The sequence below is a fragment of the Chiloscyllium plagiosum genome, chromosome 18, assembly GCF_004010195.1.
Source record: "Chiloscyllium plagiosum isolate BGI_BamShark_2017 chromosome 18, ASM401019v2, whole genome shotgun sequence".
Lineage (NCBI taxonomy): Eukaryota > Metazoa > Chordata > Chondrichthyes > Orectolobiformes > Hemiscylliidae > Chiloscyllium > Chiloscyllium plagiosum.
In genome coordinates this window covers 64,940,390-64,963,021 of record NC_057727.1, presented here as the reverse complement: position 1 = coordinate 64,963,021, position 22,632 = coordinate 64,940,390, and the positions used below count along the sequence as shown (strand labels likewise).

At 42.3% G+C, this 22,632-nt stretch overlaps 1 protein-coding gene across 2 annotated transcripts in view; it reads left to right on the top strand.

The window, feature by feature from the left end:
• Positions 1-22,632, top strand: part of LOC122559148 (DDB1- and CUL4-associated factor 1-like) — an 83,884-nt gene that overhangs the window by 49,292 nt on the left and 11,960 nt on the right. For both annotated transcript variants that reach the window (XR_006314350.1, XM_043708504.1), the window contains exons 13-19: positions 391-515; positions 1,987-3,256; positions 10,083-10,281; positions 11,648-11,730; positions 12,890-12,974; positions 14,866-15,099; positions 16,285-16,378. Coding sequence is in view for 1 of the 2 variants with exons in the window: in XM_043708504.1 (XP_043564439.1) it covers positions 391-515; positions 1,987-3,256; positions 10,083-10,281; positions 11,648-11,730; positions 12,890-12,974; positions 14,866-15,099; positions 16,285-16,378 (2,090 nt within the window). In the remaining variant the exon portion in view is untranslated. The remainder of the gene's footprint in view (positions 1-390; positions 516-1,986; positions 3,257-10,082; positions 10,282-11,647; positions 11,731-12,889; positions 12,975-14,865; positions 15,100-16,284; positions 16,379-22,632) is intronic.

Here is a 22,632-nt window from a genome sequence, read left to right as displayed (position 1 = left end):
TGGAGTGTTGAGGTAACTGGCATAGATCCATTTGAGAGAAACAAAATAGATACGTGAAGAAATGGATAGAGGAGTATGCTGATAGGATGCTATGAAATAAAGTGGGAGGCACCTTGTGTGTTGTTGGTATAAACATTGGCATAGTGCTACTGTGTTATAAATGCTGTATTTTTTAAAAAGGCATTTAATGTCTAGCCCTTAAAAGAATTCTGCAGATGATTTGTCTCCATTAATTTTATTGCTTGGTTGCATTACCAAGATGAGATGTTTTTGTACAGGTTTATAGAGTGTACTATAATTATCCGGGATGTAAAATGTTGCTGTGAATGATGATATCTCTGAAATCTAAAGTGTGACATACGCTAATTTTCTATTCTCTCCTTCCTTCAGGAATGACACTGTGCGTTGTGCTCTCGACGTGCTGGCTGTTCTCACTGTAGTTTCCAAAACTCAGCTTTTGCTGGCAGAACCTGTAGATGTGATGGACGAAGGGTCCTCAACTGTGACTGCGGTGGGTGAGTGTATTTTTCATGGTCACTTTTTCAAAGCTTAACGTCCAGAATCAAAAATTTCCATCATTAGTAAAATGAGACTAATCATGCAAGTGAGATCTAGGTGCTAAGTGAAACCAGACTGTCCAAACTCAATTGTGTCCTGCTTGAAGTGAGTTCTGTTTGTTCACTTCATAATGGCAGTGGGTTTACAGAGCAAATTTATTCTATTCACTCCTCTCCTATTCCTGCCAAAGTGCATAATCTCTCACTTACCATCTTAGATTCCATCTGCCAGCTTTTTGCCATAACTGGTCAACATCCATCTGCAGACTCTGTCTTCCTTACCACTTGCCTTTCCACCTATTTTTGGGTTATCTTCAAACTTAGCAATGGTACATTCCTTGTCCCAGTCATTAATATATATTGCAAATAATTGTAGCCTAAGCACTGATCCCCATGGCACACCACAAGTTACGGGTTGCCAGCCTGAAAATGTTCCACTTTATTCCAACTCTGTTCTTTACTTAGCCAGTCCTCTGCATTAATATACTATCCAACGTGATGAGCACTTGTTAAGTATCCTATTTTGCTTATCAAACACCTTTTCAAGTGTATTACTTCAGCCAATTACCTTTTGTCTATCCAGCTTTTTCCTCCTAGAAGAACTTTAATAAAGTTGTCAAGTGTGATGACCCCTTCATGAAGCCAACCTGACTGCTTCCTTATGTTATGAATTTTTAAATGCTCCACTATTGCACCTTTTATAATTTTTTAGATGACCATCTTGGATGTTCAGCTCATAGGCCTATAGTTAACTGTGTAACTGGTTGTTGTCTCCTTTTTGAATAAGGGTGAGCAATGGCATTTTTTTTTCAATCCTCTGGGATTTTATGGATTTAAAGAATCTGAATTCTTGGAAAGGTACATTCAGCACATCATGTTTTCTCTTAGCTACTTCCTTTAATATCCTTGACTGCGCTCCAACAGAGTTTGAGAGAAAGTTTGCTAGAAGTATAAAAACAGTATTTACAAAAGAAAAAGGAAACTGAAGCGACCATTAGTCCAGCAGAGGGTGAAACCGAGGAATTAGTAATGGAAAACTAGGGAATGCGAGAAACCTTGATCAGATATTTTGTACCTTTTTTTGCACTGTAGAAGATTCCAAAAGGCAAGTCCCAGGCCGAACTGAAAATTAAGACTTGAAAGGAAGGGAGGATATTTCAATTATTGGGAAATTATTAGAACTAAAGGTGGACAGGTTTCCTGCACCTGGTGGCTTTCATCCTGAGTCCTTAGAAGTTGTATTTTTCCAAAATTACCTAATTTTTGGAAAGATCCCAGCAGACTGAAGAAACACCATCGTGACACCACTTAATCAAGAAAGGGAGGTGACAGAAAGCAGGCTAGTTAACTGTTTGTGAGCTGTAAAACTTAGAGGTTACAAATCTATTAAACTGTATCCTACAATAAAGGGCCTTGCTTTCTTTTGTAGGGATGAGCATTATCCTTGGAGTTGCTGAGGGGGATATCTTTGCAAATGATGCTGAGACACAGAAATCTGCTCTTCAAGTCATTATCAACTGTGTTTGTGGTCCTGATAAGCGTATCTCCAGCATCGGCAAGTTCAACTCTGGAACCCCTCGTCGGAAAAACCTGCAGAACCCCAAGAGCACAGAGAGTGTGCTGACTAAAATGTGGAATGTGGTGCAGGCCAACAATGGCATCAAGGTATTACTGTCCCTGTTGACTGTGAAGACACCTATCACAGATGCAGATCAAATCCGCACCTTGGCGTGCAAGGCTCTGGTGGGTCTGTCACGCAGCAGTGCTGTGAAGCAGATCATCAGCAAGCTGCCCCTGTTCACCAGTGGCCAGATCCAGCAACTGATGAGGGAGCCTGTGCTTCAGGACAAGCGACACGAGCATGTCAAGTTCTGCAAGTATGCCTCTGAACTGATTGAACGTGTCTCTGGGAAGCCGCTGTCCATTGGCTCCGATGTATCTCTGGCCCGGCTTCAGAAGGCAGATGTGGTGGCACAAACACGGATCACCTTCTCTGAGAAAGAGCTGCTCTTACTTATCCGCAACCATCTGGTGTCTCATGGCCTGCACGATACAGCGTCAATGCTCACCAAGGAGGGTGACCTTCCCAGGACACCAGCCATCCAAGCTGCACCGCCACATTCTCCAGCCTTCACAACAACCGCCCCTGGCACCTCCCCTGTCAGCCTACCCCGGACTCCCAGATTAGCCAATGGCATATCATCTCGAACCATCAACCTAACAGCGTTTCCGCCATCCTGCCAAGCAAAGGTGGCAGCTACACAAGGAGCCACCTCCACCTCTGGGCTCTCCTGTCCCAATGGTTCGCCAATTATTGGCAAGATAAGTTTTTCCAAGGAAAAGCCATCTCCATGCAATGGCACCAACCTGAAGAAGCAGAGACTAATTCGACAGAAGTCAGACTATGGGGCTTACAACCAGACGCCGGCTATTAAAAAGCAACTGGACCGCCATCTCCCGTCGCCACCTTCCTTGGACAGTATCATAACAGAATACCTCCGGGAACAGCATGCCCGTTGCAAGAACCCTGTTGTCACCTGCCCTCCTTTTTCCCTCTTTACTCCTCACCAGTGCCCAGAACCAAAGCAGAGACGGCAGGCACCTTTGAACTTCACTAGTCGTGTGACACATAGGTCTGCTTTCCCTAAATACGGAGGGGTGGATGGGGGCTGCTTTGACCGGCATCTCATCTTCAGCAGGTAATGTGTAGTTTATTGACCGAGGAGTGGCAGAATGTTGCCTTGCACAAAACAATTATGCTTATAGTCTCCGCTGTTTATAGTGAGCATGTTTGACTCTTGCGGTTTGTCTGTTGTGCATAATGTGTAGTAAAATCACAGTAGTTTGTAGCATTACAATGATTCCTGTAATCATGAGCAATATTAACACTGATACAAGCTGCCTTAGCCTGAAATCAGCAGTGTTTTTTTGCTGTTTTAACTCCAAATAATCATTGCACTTAATACGGTTCAAGAGGAATCTTTTTGTAAATGCATTGTGGTAGTGCTAAAGTTAGGAGTTATTTTCCCAATTAAAATTATAGTGAACATAGTTTCCCATCACTTCAATTATCATTTATTCTTGATTTGGGATGGCTTCACAGGATACCTCCACATCCGACAGAAAGTTACCTGTACCTCCACCGATGTCATCCACTGTATCCGTTGCACCCAATGTGGTCTCCTCTACATTGGGGAGACAGGACGCCAACTTGCAGGGAGTTTCGGAGAACATCTCCAGGACACCCGCACCAACCAACCCATTCACCACCCCGTGACTGAACACTTCAACTCCCCTCCCACTCCGCCAAGGGCACGCAGGTTCTGAGCTGCCTCCATCGCCAAACTCTTACCACCCAATGCCTGAAGGAAGAACGCCTCATATATTCCACCTTGGGACCCTGCAACCACACTGGATCAATGTGGATTTCACCAGTTTCCTCATTTCCCCTCTCCCCACATTATCCCATTCCCAAGCCTCCAACTCGGTCCCACCTTCTTGACCTGTCCGTCGACTTTCCCATCTATCCGCTCCACCCTCCTCTCCGAACTATCACCTTCTCCCTCCCCTTCATTTACCTGTCCCATTCCCAGCTACCTTTTTGATTTAAGATAATTGTTGATTTTTTTAACTGCAGTGTAACACTACATTGTTACTCGGCACTTTTTGTCGTAAACTATGTATGAGTTCTTTGAAAGTTAGTAATTGGTAAAATGTTTATTGTCATACCTCTTAATGTAGTTTCCCAATATGCCATTTCCAGTTTACCCCTCTTAACTTCATAGTCTCCTTTCAGATTTAAGACCCTAATTTCTCACCTAAGTTCACTTTCAGACTTAGTGCAAAATGCTGTCATGTTCTGGTCACTCTTTTCTAAAACCTACTTCATAAGATTATTAAACAGTCATTTTCATTGCTCAAACATTGATGTAAACTTCTCCCTAATTGGTTCCTCAACGTACTACTCTGGAAAAACGTCAAGCATATGTTCCAAAAATAAGTCCTGCACAGCCGTATTAATACTTCCAGTTTGTATGTAAATTGAAGTCACCCAGGATTATTATATTCTTATTAGATGAACCTCTAGCTTCCTTATTTCTATTGTGATTTACATTATTATTTATGTTTAGTGGCGTATAATTAACTCCCACCAAAGTCTTGTCTTTTGCTGTTTCCTACTCCATTCAAACTTTAGAACGCAGGTGATCTCTCGCTCTACAATACTAATGCCGCCTTAAATTAAGGAGAGCACCCTGCCACATTTTCCCAGAACTTTGACCTCCGTGAATGCCACAGAACCCTGGATATCCATGCCCCAGTTTTTGTTTCCTGGTAGCCATCTCTCTCTAATGAGACCAGGCCAAGCCTAAACTTGTATTTGAATTAACAGTTTCAGTTTTATTGCAAATCCTCTATGCATTCAAATGCAGAACTTTTAATTTGGTGTCTCACCACCAATCCACACCCGTTTTTATAAAATCTGGTCCTATCTGTTGACACAGTCAAGTTTGGAAGCTCTGTTCGTTCCTGCTATACACTCATTATTATTGTTTATTACTATCCTAATCTATTGAGTTGGCACTTCCCTCTAATTCACTCAATTTTGTCGAGCACGATCTTTTCCCTATTTTCCCCTCCTCTTCCCCCAGGTGAAGTCCATCCCAAAATATAGCCCCCACATTGTTCAGTGCTGATGCTAATGGCCCATGAATCAGTATCCACTTTTCACATGGCAGTCTTTCAACTATGCAGCTCCCCAATTTTCATTACTCCTTGCCCCTGGCTCTTGTACTTTTTGAGGTTCTGCTTTCTAATTTAGCACTTAGCTGCTCATACTACCTAACAAAGGCCTCTTTCCTGGTCTTTGTTATTGGTACCTACATGAAGCACTGCAACTGGATCCACCCCCTTCCACTCTTCGTTCCTGTCCAGCTTTGAACAGATATCCTGAACCATTGCACCAGGCAGGCAAAATAACCCCTGAATTCACACGGTTAGCTGCAGAGAAATGTCTATCCTGTGACTGAACTATCGCATACTACTACCCTGTTCCTTTCATTTATCCCACTTTTGTATGCCTTCTGTATTGTGGTGCTATAGTCAGTCATCTCATCACACTGCAGCCTTTGCTGTCATCCACACAAGCTGCAAGAACCTCCAACCTATTGGACCGTTAGTAAAGCTCCTCCATGCCCACCTTCTCAATCCCCTTGACTGCCTAACTTTTATTGTGCTCTCCAGTCCCTGACCACTAGCTAAATGTGATGCACTAATCTCAGGGGTATGAATGATCCAGAAGCCATATAGTGTCCAGGTAATTTTCTCCTTCCCAATTCACCTGATTTGTCTGTAGTTTGTCCTCCAGCTCAGAAACTGAAGTTCCTCATTCTGCAGCTTCGACATCTCCTGTCATCTCTATTATATCAATTGTGTTTTTTTAGATATTTCAATTACTTTATATTCCTCTTGCCTCTTCCAACCCCCGGTTTCACATTATGTGCACTCTAGCAGTATAGATGCTCTTGGGAAAAACAATGAGTGTGCCCTTTGAAAAGTCTACTAGTTACAGCTGTCAGAGCTTGTCTTTCCTGTTTAAGCCTGGGAAAGCGTAACTTCTTTTAAAAGGTAACTTACCTCTGTTAAGCGGTAATTTTTAGTTGGATGCTAAATATAAATAAAAATTAGATTTTCGAGAGAGATTAGCCCTTAACAGCCTCTCACTCACCCACCAGCTTCTCTCATTGTGCAGATATGTGTTTTTGCTCCTTTTCATTAATTTCTTCTACCCCAGTATCAAGCTCTATAGCTGAAGCTGAAACAGTAAAATCCTGATGTGAAGGGATTATGCCCGAAACGCCGATTCTCCTGTTCCTCGGATTTTGTCTGACCTGCGCTTTTCCAGCACCACACTCTCGACACTGATCTCCAGCATCTGCAGTCCTCACTTTCTCCATACCAGATGATGACCACTATTCAAGGAACCGTATAATAGTGTAGATTTGGGGTCAGCAAATAAAAAAAAAATAAATTTAAACTAGGCATAACATTCCAACACTAGTCACTTCCCTTTGTTAGCTAACATAATGTGTGTAGAATTCTAAATTAGATCAATATAGCATGGTAGACATTCCACCATTATATCACTTTCTAATTTCAAAAGCATGGCTGACAGTCTGTCAAATTTCCCACTTCGGCTCTGGGCTCAGAAGACAGAATTTGCTAAATCTGCTCTGGTTTCCAGACTTTGTCACTTCCGGTTGTCAGCTAACTACGAGGTCAGAAACCTAGATCCTCCCAGTCATGAAGTTAACATTAAGTGGCCAAGCACAATGAATTCAATAGCTCTGTTTGCCATGATTACAATGACCGCTAGTCAAGTAATCTGGCACTACATATCTTGAAGTTTTTTTAATTGTATGATGCACGTCCATATTAGATGGGAGTTGATTCTGGGACTTCTGGCCTAGAGATATGGATATTTACCACTGTCACACAATACCTCATGGAACAGTGTCTTCATGCTGACTGTTGCCAATTTGTTTTAAGATAATGCTGATGGAAATCCAAGATTAAGTGAATATGTAGGAATGGCTGTTAAAGCTGGCCTAATCCTGACCACATTATATGAATTGAATAATTTTATTGTTATGTGTAAAATACAGTAAAAGGTGTGTACCGTCACCATCTGTAGGCGCCATTCACATTAACTCAGCTTTTTAAAAAATTTTATTCTAACTTGGAGTCCAACTTTTCTTTGTCTCGTTCGAGACGCCATTCGAGACACCACCCACGCCCTCCACCTCCAAGACTTCCGTTTCCCCGGCCCGCAACGCTTCATCTTCACCATGGATATTCAATCCCTCGACACCTCCATCTGCCATGACCAGAGCCTCCAAGCCCTCCGTTCTTTCCTCTCCAGACGTCCCTAACAGTACCCTTCCACCAACACACACTCATTCGTTTGGCCGAACTGGTCCTCACCCTTAACAATTTCTCCTTCGAATCCTCCCACTTCCTCCAGACCAAAGGGGTAGCCATGGGCACACGTATGGGCCCCAGCTATGCCTGTCTCTTTGCTGGCTACATAGAACAATTGATCTGCCGTAATTACACCGGCACCACTCCCCAACTCTTCCTCCGCTACATTGGTGACTGCATTGGCGCCACCTCGTGCTCCCGCGAGGAGGTTGAGCAATTCATCAACTTCACCAACACATTCCACCCTGACCTTAAATTTACCTGGACCATCTCTGACACCTCCCTCCCCTTCCTGGACCTCTCCATCTCCATTAATGACGACTGACTTGACACTAACATTTTTCACAAGCCCACCGACTCCCACAGCTACCTGGATTACACCTCTTCCCACCCAACCTCTTGCAAAAATGCCATCCCGTATTCCCCTCCGCCTCCGCCGTATCTGCTCCCAGGAGGACCAGTTCCACCACAGAACACACCAGATGGCCTCCTCCTTTAGAGCCCGCAATTTCCCTTCCCACGTGGTTAAAGATGCCCTCCGACGCATCTCGTCTACATCCCGCACCTCCACCCTTAGACCCCACCCCTCCAACCGTAACAAGGACAGAACGCCCCTGTTGCTCACCTTCCATCCTCCCAACCTTCACATAAACCAAATCATCCGCCACCTCCAAAAAGACCCCATCACCAGGGATATATTTCCTCCCCACCCCTTTCTGCTTTCCGCAAAGACCGTTCCCTCTGTGACTACCTGGTCAGGTCCACGCCCCCCTACAACCCACCCTCCCATCCTGGCACTTTCCCTTGCCACCACAGGAACTGTAAAACCTGCGCCCACACCTCCTCCCTCACCTCTATCCAAGGCCCTAAAGGAGCCTTCCACATCCATCAAAGTTTTACTTGCACATCCACTAATATCATTTATTGTATCCGTTGCTCCCGACGCAGTCTCCTCCACACTGGGAAGACTGGGCGCCTCCTAGCAGAGTGCTTTAGGGAACATCTCCGGGACACCCGCATCAATCAACCACACCGCCCTGCGGCCCAACATTTTAACTCCCCCTCCCACTCTGCCGAGGACATGGAGGTCCTGGGCTGCCTCCACCGCCGCTCCCTCACCACCAGACGCCTGGAGGAAGAATGCCGCATCTTCCGCCTCGGAACACTTCAACCCCAGGGCATCAATGTGGAGCCTTTATTCCTGATGAAGGGCTTTTGCCGGAAACGTCGATTTCGCTGCTCCTTGGATGCTGCCTGAACTGCTGTGCTCTTCCAGCACCACTAATCCAACTTTTCTTTCCCTGTTGTTACAATCCCGCTCCAGGCTTCCCAGCCCATGCAACACTGCTGCTAGAGTCCTGCTCCGGGCTTCCAAGCCCATGCCTTTATACCCATGTTTCTCAAAGTCTTCTCCCTGTACAAGAGTTTATTCAGTAAGAACTTTTTATGTCTGGGATCTGGCATCAGATCGCGTTTTATCATGTCTCTCTTGATTGAAAATAATTAAGCAAAATGACTTTGGGTAACCCCAATCCATTATAGTGACCAGTGTGCATTTAAATTTCTTTTAAATGATCAACCTGCCACATAGCCGCTGGTATCAAAACTGGTGCATTAGAAAGTGTTTGCTGAGTGCTGGGGCTGAAGTCTCATCGAAGAAATTTTCCTATGTACTCAACAACCCAAAAAACAATTTGAATCTGTGTATTTAATTGTCTGTATTTAACTTTTGATATCTGCTGCAGTAGTGATGAATGGTTTAATGTAAAGACCGTGTTACACTGAGTCTAAACAGTTCCTACCCTGGTGGTTATTGGGGTAGAGTAGAGGGAATGTTTTTTCTGGTAGTAACATCTTTTATCTGACCAGGGACAGGGGAGTATTTGATGTAACAGCTTGGATTTTTTGAGTACAATTTGACCTGGCACAAAATTGAGTGTTCCATTTCTCGCAGTAATATTTCTCACCTTGATGAACAGAACACTCCGGGGCCCTCCCTCAAATAATTCCATCAAAACATGAGGTGCATATGTTTTCTTTTATTTAGATTAGATTCCCTACAGTGTGGAAACAGGCCCTTCGGCCCAACAAGTCCACACCAGCCCTCCGAAGAGCAACCCACCCAGACTCATTCCCTTAGATTTACCCCTGACTAATGCACCTAACACTATGGGCAATTTAGCATGGCCAATTCACCTAACCTGCAATCTTTGGATTGTGGGAGGAAACTGGAGCACCTGGAGGAAACCCACGCAGACGCAGGGAGAATGTGCAAACTCCACACAGACAGTTGCCTGAGGTGAGAATTGAACCCGGGTCCCTAGCGCTGTGAGGCAGCAGTGCTAACCACTGAGCCTGTTTGAGGGTTATTCCAGTGCATGGAATAAAACTTGAAGAAAATTATGCATTTCTTCAGGTGTAAATGGAATCATAGAATTAGTAGTTCATATCTGTTCTCCTATTGAAAGGTTTCATGCTACATAATGTATTTATTCCTCAAATATTCATAACACAAATTGAGTTTCATGTCCTGCTCACTTGTTGCAGGTTCCGACCCATTTCTGTGTTCAGAGAATCAGATGAGGAAGGCAGTGGTTTTACATGCTGTACATTCTCTGCACGAGAGCGCTTTCTGATGTTGGGGACGTGTACCGGAGAATTAAAGCTCTACAATTTATTTAGTGGCCAAGAAGAGGGTACATATGCCTGTCATAATTCCGCCATAACGCACCTAGAGCCATCTAAGGTAGGTGCATTATTATCAGGCCTATGGTCTGGGAAAGATATGCATTTAAATTTCTTTTTAAAAAAAGGCTTGCATTTTGCACAGTACTTTTCAGACTTCAGGATGTCCCAAAATGTTTTATGACCAAATAATTCCATGTAAAATGTAGAAATACAGGATCCTGCAAACAGAAATGTGCTGTCTTTATTTTTGTGATTTTAGTTCATGGAAAAATATTAGGCAGGATTGGAGAACTCTCCCCGTTCTTTTGAAGTACTGAGTCATTTACGTCCATCAAAACAAAAGGGAAAATGGCCTTGTTTTAATGTCTCACCCAAAAGGTATAATCTCCCAACAATGCAACATTTCTTCAGCACTGCACAAGTGTCGGTCTAGATTTGTGTGCCTATATCCATTATCCACTCTGTTGGTTGCAACTGTGAATCGCTGAGATTTGCAAAGCAGAGATCCTTGTTTCAATCTCCAGCCTGTACTGAATGTCTAATCCGAGGCTATTGATGCTACGCATAGTTTGGGGTTCCCAGTCCTGAGCACTATTCATTAAGTCCTGCCTCAGTCATGTGTTCTAACAGACACCAGCTGGTTAGGCCCCTAAACCACAAGATGCCCAGTTTGGTAGGATGCAGCAGGACAATCAGAATCTGTATCAAATCCAAGTAGAAATCTCTGACAAGCTGGGCCAGGATAACAAGAGATTGTGCTTTTGGGCACCTTTACCAGAATGCTTCATAATGTAAAGCCCTTAATTGATGGATTTGTTATGCTCTGGTTATTCTGAAGCGTATGACCGGCTATAACTGGCTTGGCTTATTTCTCTTAATTTTACCCTTCCTCTTTGCCCCACTTCTAACCTTTGTGTCCCATCAATGCATTTTTGTGCACTATCTCTTTGGATTTCCTCCCTGGCTTCCTGTATAATTGACCTGAAATTTCACCTCCAGTTTCAACTCCTGTTCTGCAACCAAAATCAGAATCCTAGTCTAGTATTAATCATGATTGTGGGCCCATATTTCTGGCGTTGACTGTGCTTCCTTCAGTATACTGTTCATGGGGCTATCCAACAATGACCAGGGCGATGGGTGTGCCAGTGGCAGAAGTCCACAAAATACATTTCTGTAGCACCTTTCTAATTTTAGAATGTCAGTAGAGCTTTACATTTAATGAAACACTTTTCCAAGTGTGGTCACTGATTTTATTTTGGTAACTGTGACATCCAGTTTGCTCATGGCAAAGTCTTGCATTTAGTCATCAAATAATAGCCAGATAATGTGTAATAATTTTGACTGCGAGATTGTATATCAAGACCAGTATTACTCCATGTACATGTCCGATATTTAATTTTTCTGTAATTTCTGTGCACTTGCAGGATGGATCGTTGTTATTAACGTCAGCAAGTTGGGGCCAACCTCTCTCTGCTCTCTGGGGAATGAAGTCCGTCTTTGACATGAAGTAAGTGAAGATGATTTTTCACAAGTATGAGTTGGAAGTGCCAGGCCTACAGTTTCTTTATTCGCTGAAGTGTCATTTTAGGTGAGGTTTTCTAGCTTTGAATTACAGTGGAACAATACAGAAAGACAGGTGTGTGAATGGGATGAATCCCTATACTTCTCAGCTGACCAGTACAATTTGAGGTTGCGTTGTGATTTAATTACAGATGCACTGAACTGTGCTAAAGAGAATTATATGTGGAGAATAATCCACATGCTGAATTTGCAAATATTTACTAAATCTGGTATCATCTCAAGCTGTCACCTCTCTAATGTCCACAATTCACATTCTAGTAAGCATCGTTGGACAGCCAGCAGAAGAGATTGATTGTGTTTTCTCCATCTTAAGGATATGGAGACCAGTTGCTGTGTCTCTATGTGGCTTGGAATTTTTTGCTTTAGATAGGAAAAGAAGTTGTCATTATTTTATTCTAAAATAAAGTCTGAATTTTTTGTGTTTAAAAAGTGCATGTCCCCATCCTGTGATTATTTAAAATGGGAAAGGTGCTAATACTTCTGGTGGCTTTATGCAATAGACTTTAATTGCTACATTAGTTTGAAAGATTAGAGAGGTGCTGGAATGTACCAATGTCTGATGCACTGAAGTGGTTCAGTTCCCAGTTTGAGTGTGTGAATGAGGTTTTTTTTTATTCTTTTGTGGGATGTGGGTGTCATTGGCTGGGCCAGCAGTTATTGCCAATCCCGAGTTGCCCTTGAGCCACCACCTTGAATCACTGCAGTCCATTAGCTGTAGATAGACCCATAATACCATCAGGAAGGAAATTCCAGGATTTTGACCAAGTGACAGTGAAGGAACGGCAGTATATTTCCAAGTCAGGCTAGAGAGTGGTTTGAAGAGGAACTTGGTAGTGTTCCCATGTATCTGCTAACCTTGTCATGTGAGATGAAAATGGAGTATCAAGCCTGGATGAATTGTAGGGTAAAAGAGGCTTGTGTTATGCTGCAAAGAAGAAATGTTTTTTGTCCTGAAGAGCCATACAGTGCAATTTGATGAGGTCTCTAAACACAGCTGATCCGCACTAGACCTTGAGGTATTTGGGTGTTTGTTTTGGATCTGTGTTGTTGGAATTAATTTGGCAATGGTGTTCCCAATGTTTCAGGCACTCATTCACAGACGATCATTATGTGGAATTCAGTAAACTCTCTCAGGATAGAGTCATTGGGACAAAGGAGGAAGTGGCTCATGTGAGTAATTTGGCTTTGATTTATATGTGAAGATAAATGGGAATCTTGGTCATTTGATCTGCTAATACCCCAGTAGGTAAAGGGTTCAATTGTCAAGTAATGTGTGCCTCATAGTTTGTTAGGTGATCTGGTCTGAGTTAGCAATTGGATAAAATCACCCATGCCTCCCTTTGCTCACCGTCCAATGGCTTGCTGCTTAATAGTGCACTGTGTAAATTGAGACCATCATCTTTGGGCTTCACAGCAGACTGTATACTTTTATCACCAATTCGATTCCCTCCCCAGACAGTATCACAGGCCAATACAAACCTTGTAACTTCTGTGTCCTAGTCAACCCTGTATTTTCTGCCCATCTGAAATCCTCATCTGTGCCTTTATCCCCACAGACCTAATTATTCTGGTGCTGTTATGCTTGGCAACCCATCCTGCGACTTCGGTAAAACATCTAAAATTCTGCTGCCATAGGGCAGCACAGTGGCTCGATGGTTAGCACTGCTGCCTCACAGTGCCAGGGACTCGGGTTCAATTCCAACCTTGGGCGACTGTCTGTGTGGAGTTTGCACATGCTCCCCGTGTCTGCATGGGTTTCTTGTGGGTGCTCTGGTTTCATCCCACAGTCCAAAGATGTGCAGGTCAGGTGAATTCACCATGCTAAATTGCCCTTAGTGTTAGGTGCATTAGTTAGAGGGAAATGGGTCTGGGTGAGTTACTCTTCGGAGGGTCGGTGTGGGCCTTTTTGGCCGAATGGCCTGTTTCCACGCTGTAGAAAGCCTAATTTAATCTAGGGGAAGCAATGATTATTATTGGTAGACAGTTAATGCAGAGACCCAGGTAATGTTCTGTGGTCTTAGGTGCAAATTCACATCTGCCATAGTGAAAATTTGAATTCAATAAAAATATGGAATTAAGGGTATAACAATGACCAAGAAACTATTGTCAATTGTTAGAAAAACCTATCTGGTTCATTTGGATAGGTATATGAATAGGAAGGGTTTGGAGGGATATGGGTCAGGCACTGGCAGGTGGGACTAGATTGGGTTGGGATATCTGGTCGGCATGGATGGGTTGGACCGAAGGGTCTGTTTCCATGCTTTACATCTCTATAATGTCCGTCAGGGAAGGAAATCTGCTATCCTTATCTGGTGTAGCCTACACATGACACCAGGCCCACAACAGTTGGGAATTGTTGTAAATGCTGAGCTAGCCTGTAATGCCCAGAAACTGTGAATGAATAAAAGAAAATCTTGTTTGTCACTCAATCCTGCCCTCCAATTTATTTCCGCTCTGATGCTGATCCTTCCTTCCTCAAACTGTTCGTTCCTCTGACTCTGACCTCATGCATATACTGTATCCCCTTTCTTTTGCCTCACCATTAATGGCTGTGCCTTCAGCCACCTTGGTCCCATGATCTGCAATTTCCACCATTAACCTATTAGCGTCAGCTGACTTTTTCTAAGACCATACTTAAAACCTAAATCTTTGACCAGTCTTATGGTTTCTTCTTCCAAAATCTTTTAGCCCAGTGTCCATTTCTATACCTAGAGCTTTTTGAATGGTTGAATTTTAAAGTTGCGATGTAAATTCTAAGGTAGGTTTTGCCAAAGCTCTGTCCCAATCCAGTTCCTCAAGCGTTTAAATCTTCAACACAAAGCAAGGCAGCAGTAAATTAGCAACTTTCTCAAATTCCATAAGGTGGTTCAGAGAGATGCAGACAGTATGATACTATTGTGCTATTGATATTAAGATTGGAGAATGTTGTTATGGAAAAGTTGAGAAAAGGTGATTCATAAATTATGTTCAAATTCTGCAGCATCAATATCTCTCACTTTCTACACACAGGATAAATACGCACTATTATTGAAAAAAAGCTTGTCTTTTCTTCTGTCCATAGATATACGATATCCAGACAGGCCAAAATATCCTCACTCTCTACAATCCTGACCTAGCTAACAACTACAAGCGGAATTGTGCAACCTTTAACCCCACAGATGATTTGGTGTTAAATGACGGAGTGTTGTGGGATATCCGTTCAACACAGGCCATTCACAAGTTTGATAAGTTCAACATGAATATCAGTGGAGTGTTCCATCCAAATGGTCTGGAAGTCATCATCAATACAGAGATTGTATCCTTCAGTAAAGAGCGACTGTGTACTAGAGGAACTGGGGTGTTGTACAATAAGTGGTCAGTGATTTTAGGGAATATTTTAGACAAATCTCCCAGTCAATTCTGAAGACCAGGATTTTTTAACTGTTATGAGGGGACAGTCTGTTTGCTCAGACTGTTGTCTATTGTAACTTGTGGATACTGGAGAGAAGGAGTAGCAATCAGGAGAATGCTATTGAAACACCACCATAGTAAAAATTCTTTTGGTATAAGCATGTTAACAAGGAAGCATTTTTATTGAATTTCAAGCTAAAATGTAATAGTTACTGGAAATATGATCTGAAAACTGCATGTTTGGCACATCAAGAGCATAGCAGTAGGTAAAGTCTTTTCAGGTCATAACCATTTCTTCTGGAAATAGATCATTGATGTGAAACCTTACTCTTTTAGCAGTTGACCAGCTGATCATTTCCAGAATTTTTCGTGTTTAAATCCTGTAGTAATTCTTTATATTCATCCATGAGCTTTGCTGACTAGACTGACATTTATGACGCATCCTAACTTGCCCTCGAGTGTGTTTGTGTGAGCTGCTGCTTGAACTACTGCAGTGCATGTGGTGTAGGTACGCCACAGTGCTGTTAGGGAGTGCCAGGACTTTGACCCAGTGATATTCAAGGAATAGCAATTATAGTTCAAACGAGTAAGTATCTTTGAGGGAAATTTGCAAGTAGTGATGTTCACTTAAGTTTTAACTAAATGACTTATTGCCCTCTATGAAGGAAAGAGTTCAATTCAAGCAGAACATTAATAGTCAAGAACTTAGCATAATTGTTCTGAGAATTGTGGAGATTGAACAATAGAGTACTATTACTGTATCTGGCCTGACACTTACAAGAGAGCATTTACTAGTATGGCTATATTCGACAAGCAGAAGGTCTGTGTGACCAGGGGATTCAAGTGCATGGGTTTTCCTGAGAGTATTTGTTGAGTCGGCTACCATAACTCCTCCTGTGCAGAGAAATTACTTTGTTGGGAGGGTGTCCTCCAAATACTTGTTTGGCTCTAGGTAGAGGTTGTATATTATGTACACTTAAGTGGCATGCACCCCGAATATAATTAATCCTACTGTGCTGAAGCTTTTAATAATATTGTATTTATAATCTAACAATGTCAGAGGAAATCCTTAACAAAGGCTTCATTTCAGTGGGATCTGCGGACATTCCACCTTCTGCACACAGTCCCAGCATTAGACCAGTGTCGAATAGTCTTCAACAACACAGGCACGGTTATATATGGAGGTAGGAGCTTTGGGAGAGGGATAAAAGATTGTGTTTTTATGGAGTTGGAAGAAAGTATGGAAGTTTGAAATTCACCTGTCTCTGGAAAGCTTCACTTCCTAAGGTCCTCTAGACCAGACCGAATGTCTGCTTCATATCTGGGATGGTTGGAGAATGGGGGGTATGCACTCGTGTGGGACTTTCTGATACGTGCATGTTTTGTAAAGGAAAATCAGTTTAAGTAGCTAATGTGCAAATTTTGGTGGTCAAATAGGTTAGTCACCCAACTAACTGTCTTCCCTCACTCCCTCTTTCCCTATTGCTCATCGAATCAGCTTCCTGATGTGACACTGGACTTCGTTTGTAAGGAGATTGTAGCTGGTGTAAAGGTTTCACAAATACTGGGTAACGTCACATCCTCTCATCCTCTGCATATCTCCTCACCTTAAATTTATGCCCCCGTCACTGATCCCTGCCCAAAGGGGAAATCCATGTCTACCCTTTCTGTGCTCATAATTTTATACATCTCAGTCATGTACCCCCTCAATCTCCTCTGCTATAAGGAAAACAACACCAATCTATCAGATCTCTCTACATAACTAAAACTCTCCGGCCCAGACGACAACCTGGTAAATCTCCTCTACGCCCTTTTCGTTGCTATCACATCCCACCCATAATATGGATTCCAAAATTGCACAAAAGCTGTGGTCCAGCTAATGTTTTATGCAGTTCTAATATAACTTGGTCTTAAACACACTGTCATGCCTTATGCAACAGCCCAGGATACATTTCGTCCAGCATTGGAGATTTATCTACTTGTCCACCAACCAGACCATTCCGAACCTCCTGTCTGTGTTATCTCTTTAATTGAAGCATAGTCACCTCCTTGATTTCTATACCCACGTCGGTCCCTGATGAGTAAACACTAATACATTTTATTCATTTAAAACCATACCTATATCCTCTGGCTTCACGCAAGATTACTTTGAGCCCTACTCTTTCTCCTGTTTTTTTCCTGTAATGCACTGTAAAATAATGTGGGATTTTCCTTTATTATGCCTGCTGTTATCTAATTATGCCTCCTTCTTGCTCTTTAATTCCTTTTAAGATCCCTAGAGAAGTACAGAAGTACATTCTGTACTTCTCTAGGACAGATTAACTTCCCTAAAGGACATTAGTGAACTATATGGGTTTCTATGACATTAAGCTGTGGTTATTTGGTCACTTTCTTTTTGAATTCAAATATCACCATCTGCCGTGGTGGGAATCGCAGCAACATTATCCTAAGATTCAGGATTGTTAATAGTGATATTCGCCATGCATCAACACTAACTCCAATATAAAACATTGCACATACTTTGCGAGTTTTGCACATACTTGGTACATATTTGGAGTCTTGTGCTTAGTTTTGATTCATCATTCGTAGTTTAAAACTTTTCATGACCCTGGTCCAGGTGCATCAGTCAGAATGGCTAAAAGATATTAATTACAAGTATTTCTTCTATAACACAATGGTTGTGTTCTTGTCTGTTATAGAAAAATTGCATTTTAGAAACAGCACTTAATGTTGGCAATGTAATCACGTTACAGCTAACGCACGTTTTAAAAGTTTGTGCTTTAGAAAGTGTCCCCAGTTCATCAATTGCGTTACTGTGAATTTGTGTTAAAGAAGTGTGCGATGAAGCAGAGCAACCTGTATATAGCGGAATAAGTTGCAAAAGCTGTATTTTATAAGGAACAGCAGCTGAGGTTATGGGGAATTGACAAGATCCTCAAAATTGAACTATTTTGATTAAATAAATCAAGAAAAACAAATTTCATTGGCAGGTGAATCAGTTACCTGAGTACACCATCTTAATATGTTTGACGAGAACTTGAGGAATTATTTTACACAGCAGCTGTTGTCCTTTGGGGGGAAAAAGGATGAAGTTAGAATACAAGAGAAAACTAGCAAGAAATATAGAATCTCACAGTAAAACCTACAAGTTTAAAAAAGGACAATTGGCTAAAGTGATCATTGATTTAGGGAATTAATGGAAAATAAGGAAATGGTTGAGGTTTTGAACAGGTGCTTTGAATCTCTACACAGAAAGTGTCTCATGAATTGAAGCAAATTAAGGAACAAAAGAGCAGGAGAAGCTTAAAACAGCTATCACTACAGAAAAAGTAATAGGAAAGCTAATGGGTCTAAAGGCTGACAAGTCGCCTATATATCATAGTCTTGAAATGGGTCAATATAGTGATGCTATGTGTGTTGGTTGTAATCTTCCAATGCTCTTTAGATTCTGGAGAGGTTCCAGTGGATTTGGAAAACTTCAAGTACAACACCTCAATTCCAGAAAGGAGGGACACAAAGCAAGAAACCAATGACCAGCTAGCCTTACATTTGTCATTGGGAAATTGCTAAAATCCATTATGAAGGAGGTAGCAACAGGGCATGTAATTAATTTTGTGACTGGAAAATCATGTCATACAAAGTTGTTTTGAGTTCTTTGAGGATGTAGCAAACAGGGCAATTAAAGGAGAAGTAGATGTAATGTATTTGAGTTTCTAGAATTATTTCAATAGGGGTTTATTGCGCAAGAGAAGAGCGCATGGTGTTGGGTGTGACTAATTACTATGGATAGAAGAATTTGCTATCTAAAGGGAAATGGTTGGGATAAATGGATTATTTTTGGGTTGGCAGTCTGTAATGAGTAGAGTGCCACAGGGATCTCTTCTGAGGTCTGGGCAACTTATGATCTATATTAATGATGTGAACAAAGGGGGTAGATAGCCAAATTTGGCTACCAGTACAAAGGAATTTAGAAAAGCAAGTTGAGTAAAGAGTCAGAGTCTTAAGGAAGTATAGAGTGAATGAGGAAAAATTTGGCAGATGGAATATACTGTGGGGTTGTCCACTTTGCAAGAGGACTAGCAAAGCAGAATATTATTTCAGTGGCGATATACCGAATGCTGTAGCACAGCGGGATCTAGGTATTCTTCAGCACGAATCTCAAGGTTGCACGTGGCTGGCAATTAGGAAGATAGCTGGAATGTTGGCCTTTATTGCAACAGGGATGGAGTACGAAAGAAGGGACATCTTGATGCAACTGCACAGCATATTGATGAGACCACATGTGGACTACTGTGCTGTGCAGGTTTAATTGCTTTACTTATGGAGGAGAGAGAGTTGCATTGGAAGTAGTTCAGAAAGCGTGCACTAGCTGATTCTTCAATTGAGAGATTGTTTAGGATAGGTTGGGTAAGTTAGACCTGTAGTCTTTGGAGTTAAAAGTAAGAGAGACAATGTCATTGAGATACAAGAATCTGAGGACTTTAACAGGGTAGATACTGGCAGGCTCTTCTGTCCTCTTCCCCACTCATTCTGGAAAATCTAGAACCAAGGAAAAAGTTTAAGAATATGTGATGAGAGTAAGGAGGAATTTCCTTGAATTCTTTTCCACAGAGAGTAGCAGAAGCTGTACCATTGATTATATTCAAAGCTGGCAGATTTTTAATCTACAAGGCAGTCAAAGTTAATGAGGCACAGGCAGGAAAGTAGAATTAAAGTCATAGATGGATCCACAATGTTCTTATTGAAAGTTGAAGCCGGCTTGGTGATCAAATTGCCTGCTTTCTCTTATTTCTTTTGATCTTTGTCCCTTCCCTGAAAGATTGGTGGGAGCAGGTTAACCAAACATAGACAGGGACTGCCATAGTGTTAAGGGTTCAGATGGAGAAGAATTTAAGTGTGTACAAGAACATTTTCTGATTCAGTATGTGGATGTACCTACTAGAGAAGGTGCAAAACTTGACCTACTCTTGGGAAATAAGGCAGGACAGGTGACTGAGATGTCAGTGGGGGAGCACTTTAGGGCCAGCAACCATAATTCTATTAGATTTAAGATAGTGTTTGAAAAGGATAGACCAGATCTAAAAGTTGAAGTTCTAAATTGGAGAAAGGCCAATTTTCACTGTATTAGGCAAGAGCTTTCGAAAGCTGATTGGGGGCAGATGTTCGCAGGTAAAGGGATGTTTGGAAAATGAGAAACCTTCAGAAATGAAATAACGAGAATCTAGAGAAAGTATATTCCTGTCAGGGTGAAAGGGAAGGCTGGGAGGTATAGCAAATGCTGGATGACGAAAGAAATTGAGAGTTTGGTTAAGAAAAAGAAGGAAGCATATGTCAGGTATAGACAGGATAGATCGAGTGAATCCTCAGAAGAGTATAAAGAAAATAGGAGTATACTTAAGAGGGAAATCAAGAGGGCAAAAAGGGGACATGAGATAGCTTTTGCAAATAGAATTCAGGAGTATCCAAAGGGTTTTTACAAATACTTAAGGACAAAAGGGTAACTAGGGAGAGAATAGGGCCCTCGAAGATCAGAAGGAGGCCTTTGTGTGGAGCCACAGAAAATGGGGGAGATACTAAACTAGTATTTTGCATCAGTATTTACTGTGGAAAAGGACATGGAAGACATAGGCTCTAGGCAAATAGATGATGACACCTTGCAAAATGTCCATATTACAGAAGTGCTGGATGTCTTGAAACACGTAAAGGTGGATAAATCCCCAGAACATGATCAGGTGTACCCTAGAGCTCTGTGGGAAGCTAGAGAAGTGATTGCTGGGCCTCTTGCTGAGATATTTGTATCATTGTTGTGGTTCTGTTCGACGAGCTGGGAATTTGTGTTGCAGACGTTTCGTCCCCTGTCTAGGTGACATCCTCAGTGCTTGGGAGCCTCCTGTGAAGTGCTTCTGTGATCTTTCCTCCGGCATTTGTAGTGGTTTGAATCTGTCGCTTCCAGTTGTCAGTTCCAGCTGTCTGTTGCAGTGGCCGGTATATTGGGTCCAGGTCGATGTGCCTATTGATTGAATCTGTGGATGAGTGCCATGCCTCTAGGAATTCCCTGGCTGTTCTCGGTTTGACTTGTGCTATAATAGTAGTGTGGCTGTTGGTTTGTGTGCTGTTATGAGTCCTAGTGGTCGCAGTAGTCTGGCTGTCAGTTCGGAAATGCTCCAACCCAAAGGACTAGCCACACTACCATACATCAAGAGCATTTCCGAACTGACAGCCAGACTACTGCGACCACTAGGACTCATAACAGCACACAAACCAACAGCCACTCTCAGACAACAACTCATCAGAACGAAGGATCCGATACCCAACATGAGCAAAACTAATGTAGTGTACGAAATCCCATGTAAGGACTGCACAAAACACTATATAGGACAAACAGGAAGACAGCTAACAATCACAAACTTTGAATATTTGTATCATCAATAGTCACAGGTGAGATGCCGGAAGACTGGAGGTTGGCTAACATGGTGCCACTGTTTAAGAAGGGTGGTAAGGACCAGCCAGGGAACTATAGACCAGCCTGACGTCGGTGTTGGGCAAGTTGTTGGAGGGAATCCTGAGGGTCAGGATGTACATGTATTTGGAAAGGCAAGGACTGATTAGGGATAGTCGACATGGCTATGTGCGTCGGAAATCATGTCTCACAAACTTGATTGAGTTTTTTTGAAGAAGTAACAAAGAGGATTGATGAGGGCAGAGCAGTAGATGTGATCTATATGGACTTCAGTAAGGCGTTCAACAAGGTTCCCCATGGGAGACTGATTAGCAAGGTTAGATCTCCCTGAATACAGAGAACTAGCCATTTGGATACAGAACTGGCTCGAAGATAGAAGACAGAGGGAGGTGGTGGTGGGTTGTTTTTCAGATTGGAGGCCTGTAACCAGTGGAGTACCACAAGGATCGGTGCTGGGTCCTCTACTTTTTGTCATTTACATAAGTGATTTGGATGTGAGCATAAGAGGTATAGTTAGTAAGTTTGCTGATGACATCAAAATTGGAGGTATAGTAGACAGCGAAGAGGGTTACCTCAGATTACAACAGGATCTGGACCAGATGGGCCAATGGGCTGAGAAGTGGCAAATGGAGTTTAATTCAGATAAATGCGAGGTGCTCCATTTTGGGAAAGCATATCTTAGCAGGATGTATACACTTAATGGTAAGGTCCTAGGGAGTGTTGCTGAACAAAGAGACCTTGGAGTGCAGGTTCGTAGCTCCTTGAAAGTGGAGTTAGCAGGTAGATAGTGAAGAAGGCGTTTTGGTATGCTTTCCTTTATCGGTCAGAGTATTGAGTACAGGAGTTGGAGGTCATGTTGTGACTGTACAGGATATTGGTTAGGCCACTGTTGGAATATTGTGTGTAATTTTGATCTCCTTCCTATCGGAAAAATGTTGTGAAGCTTGAAAGGGTTCAGAAAAGATTTACAAGGATGTT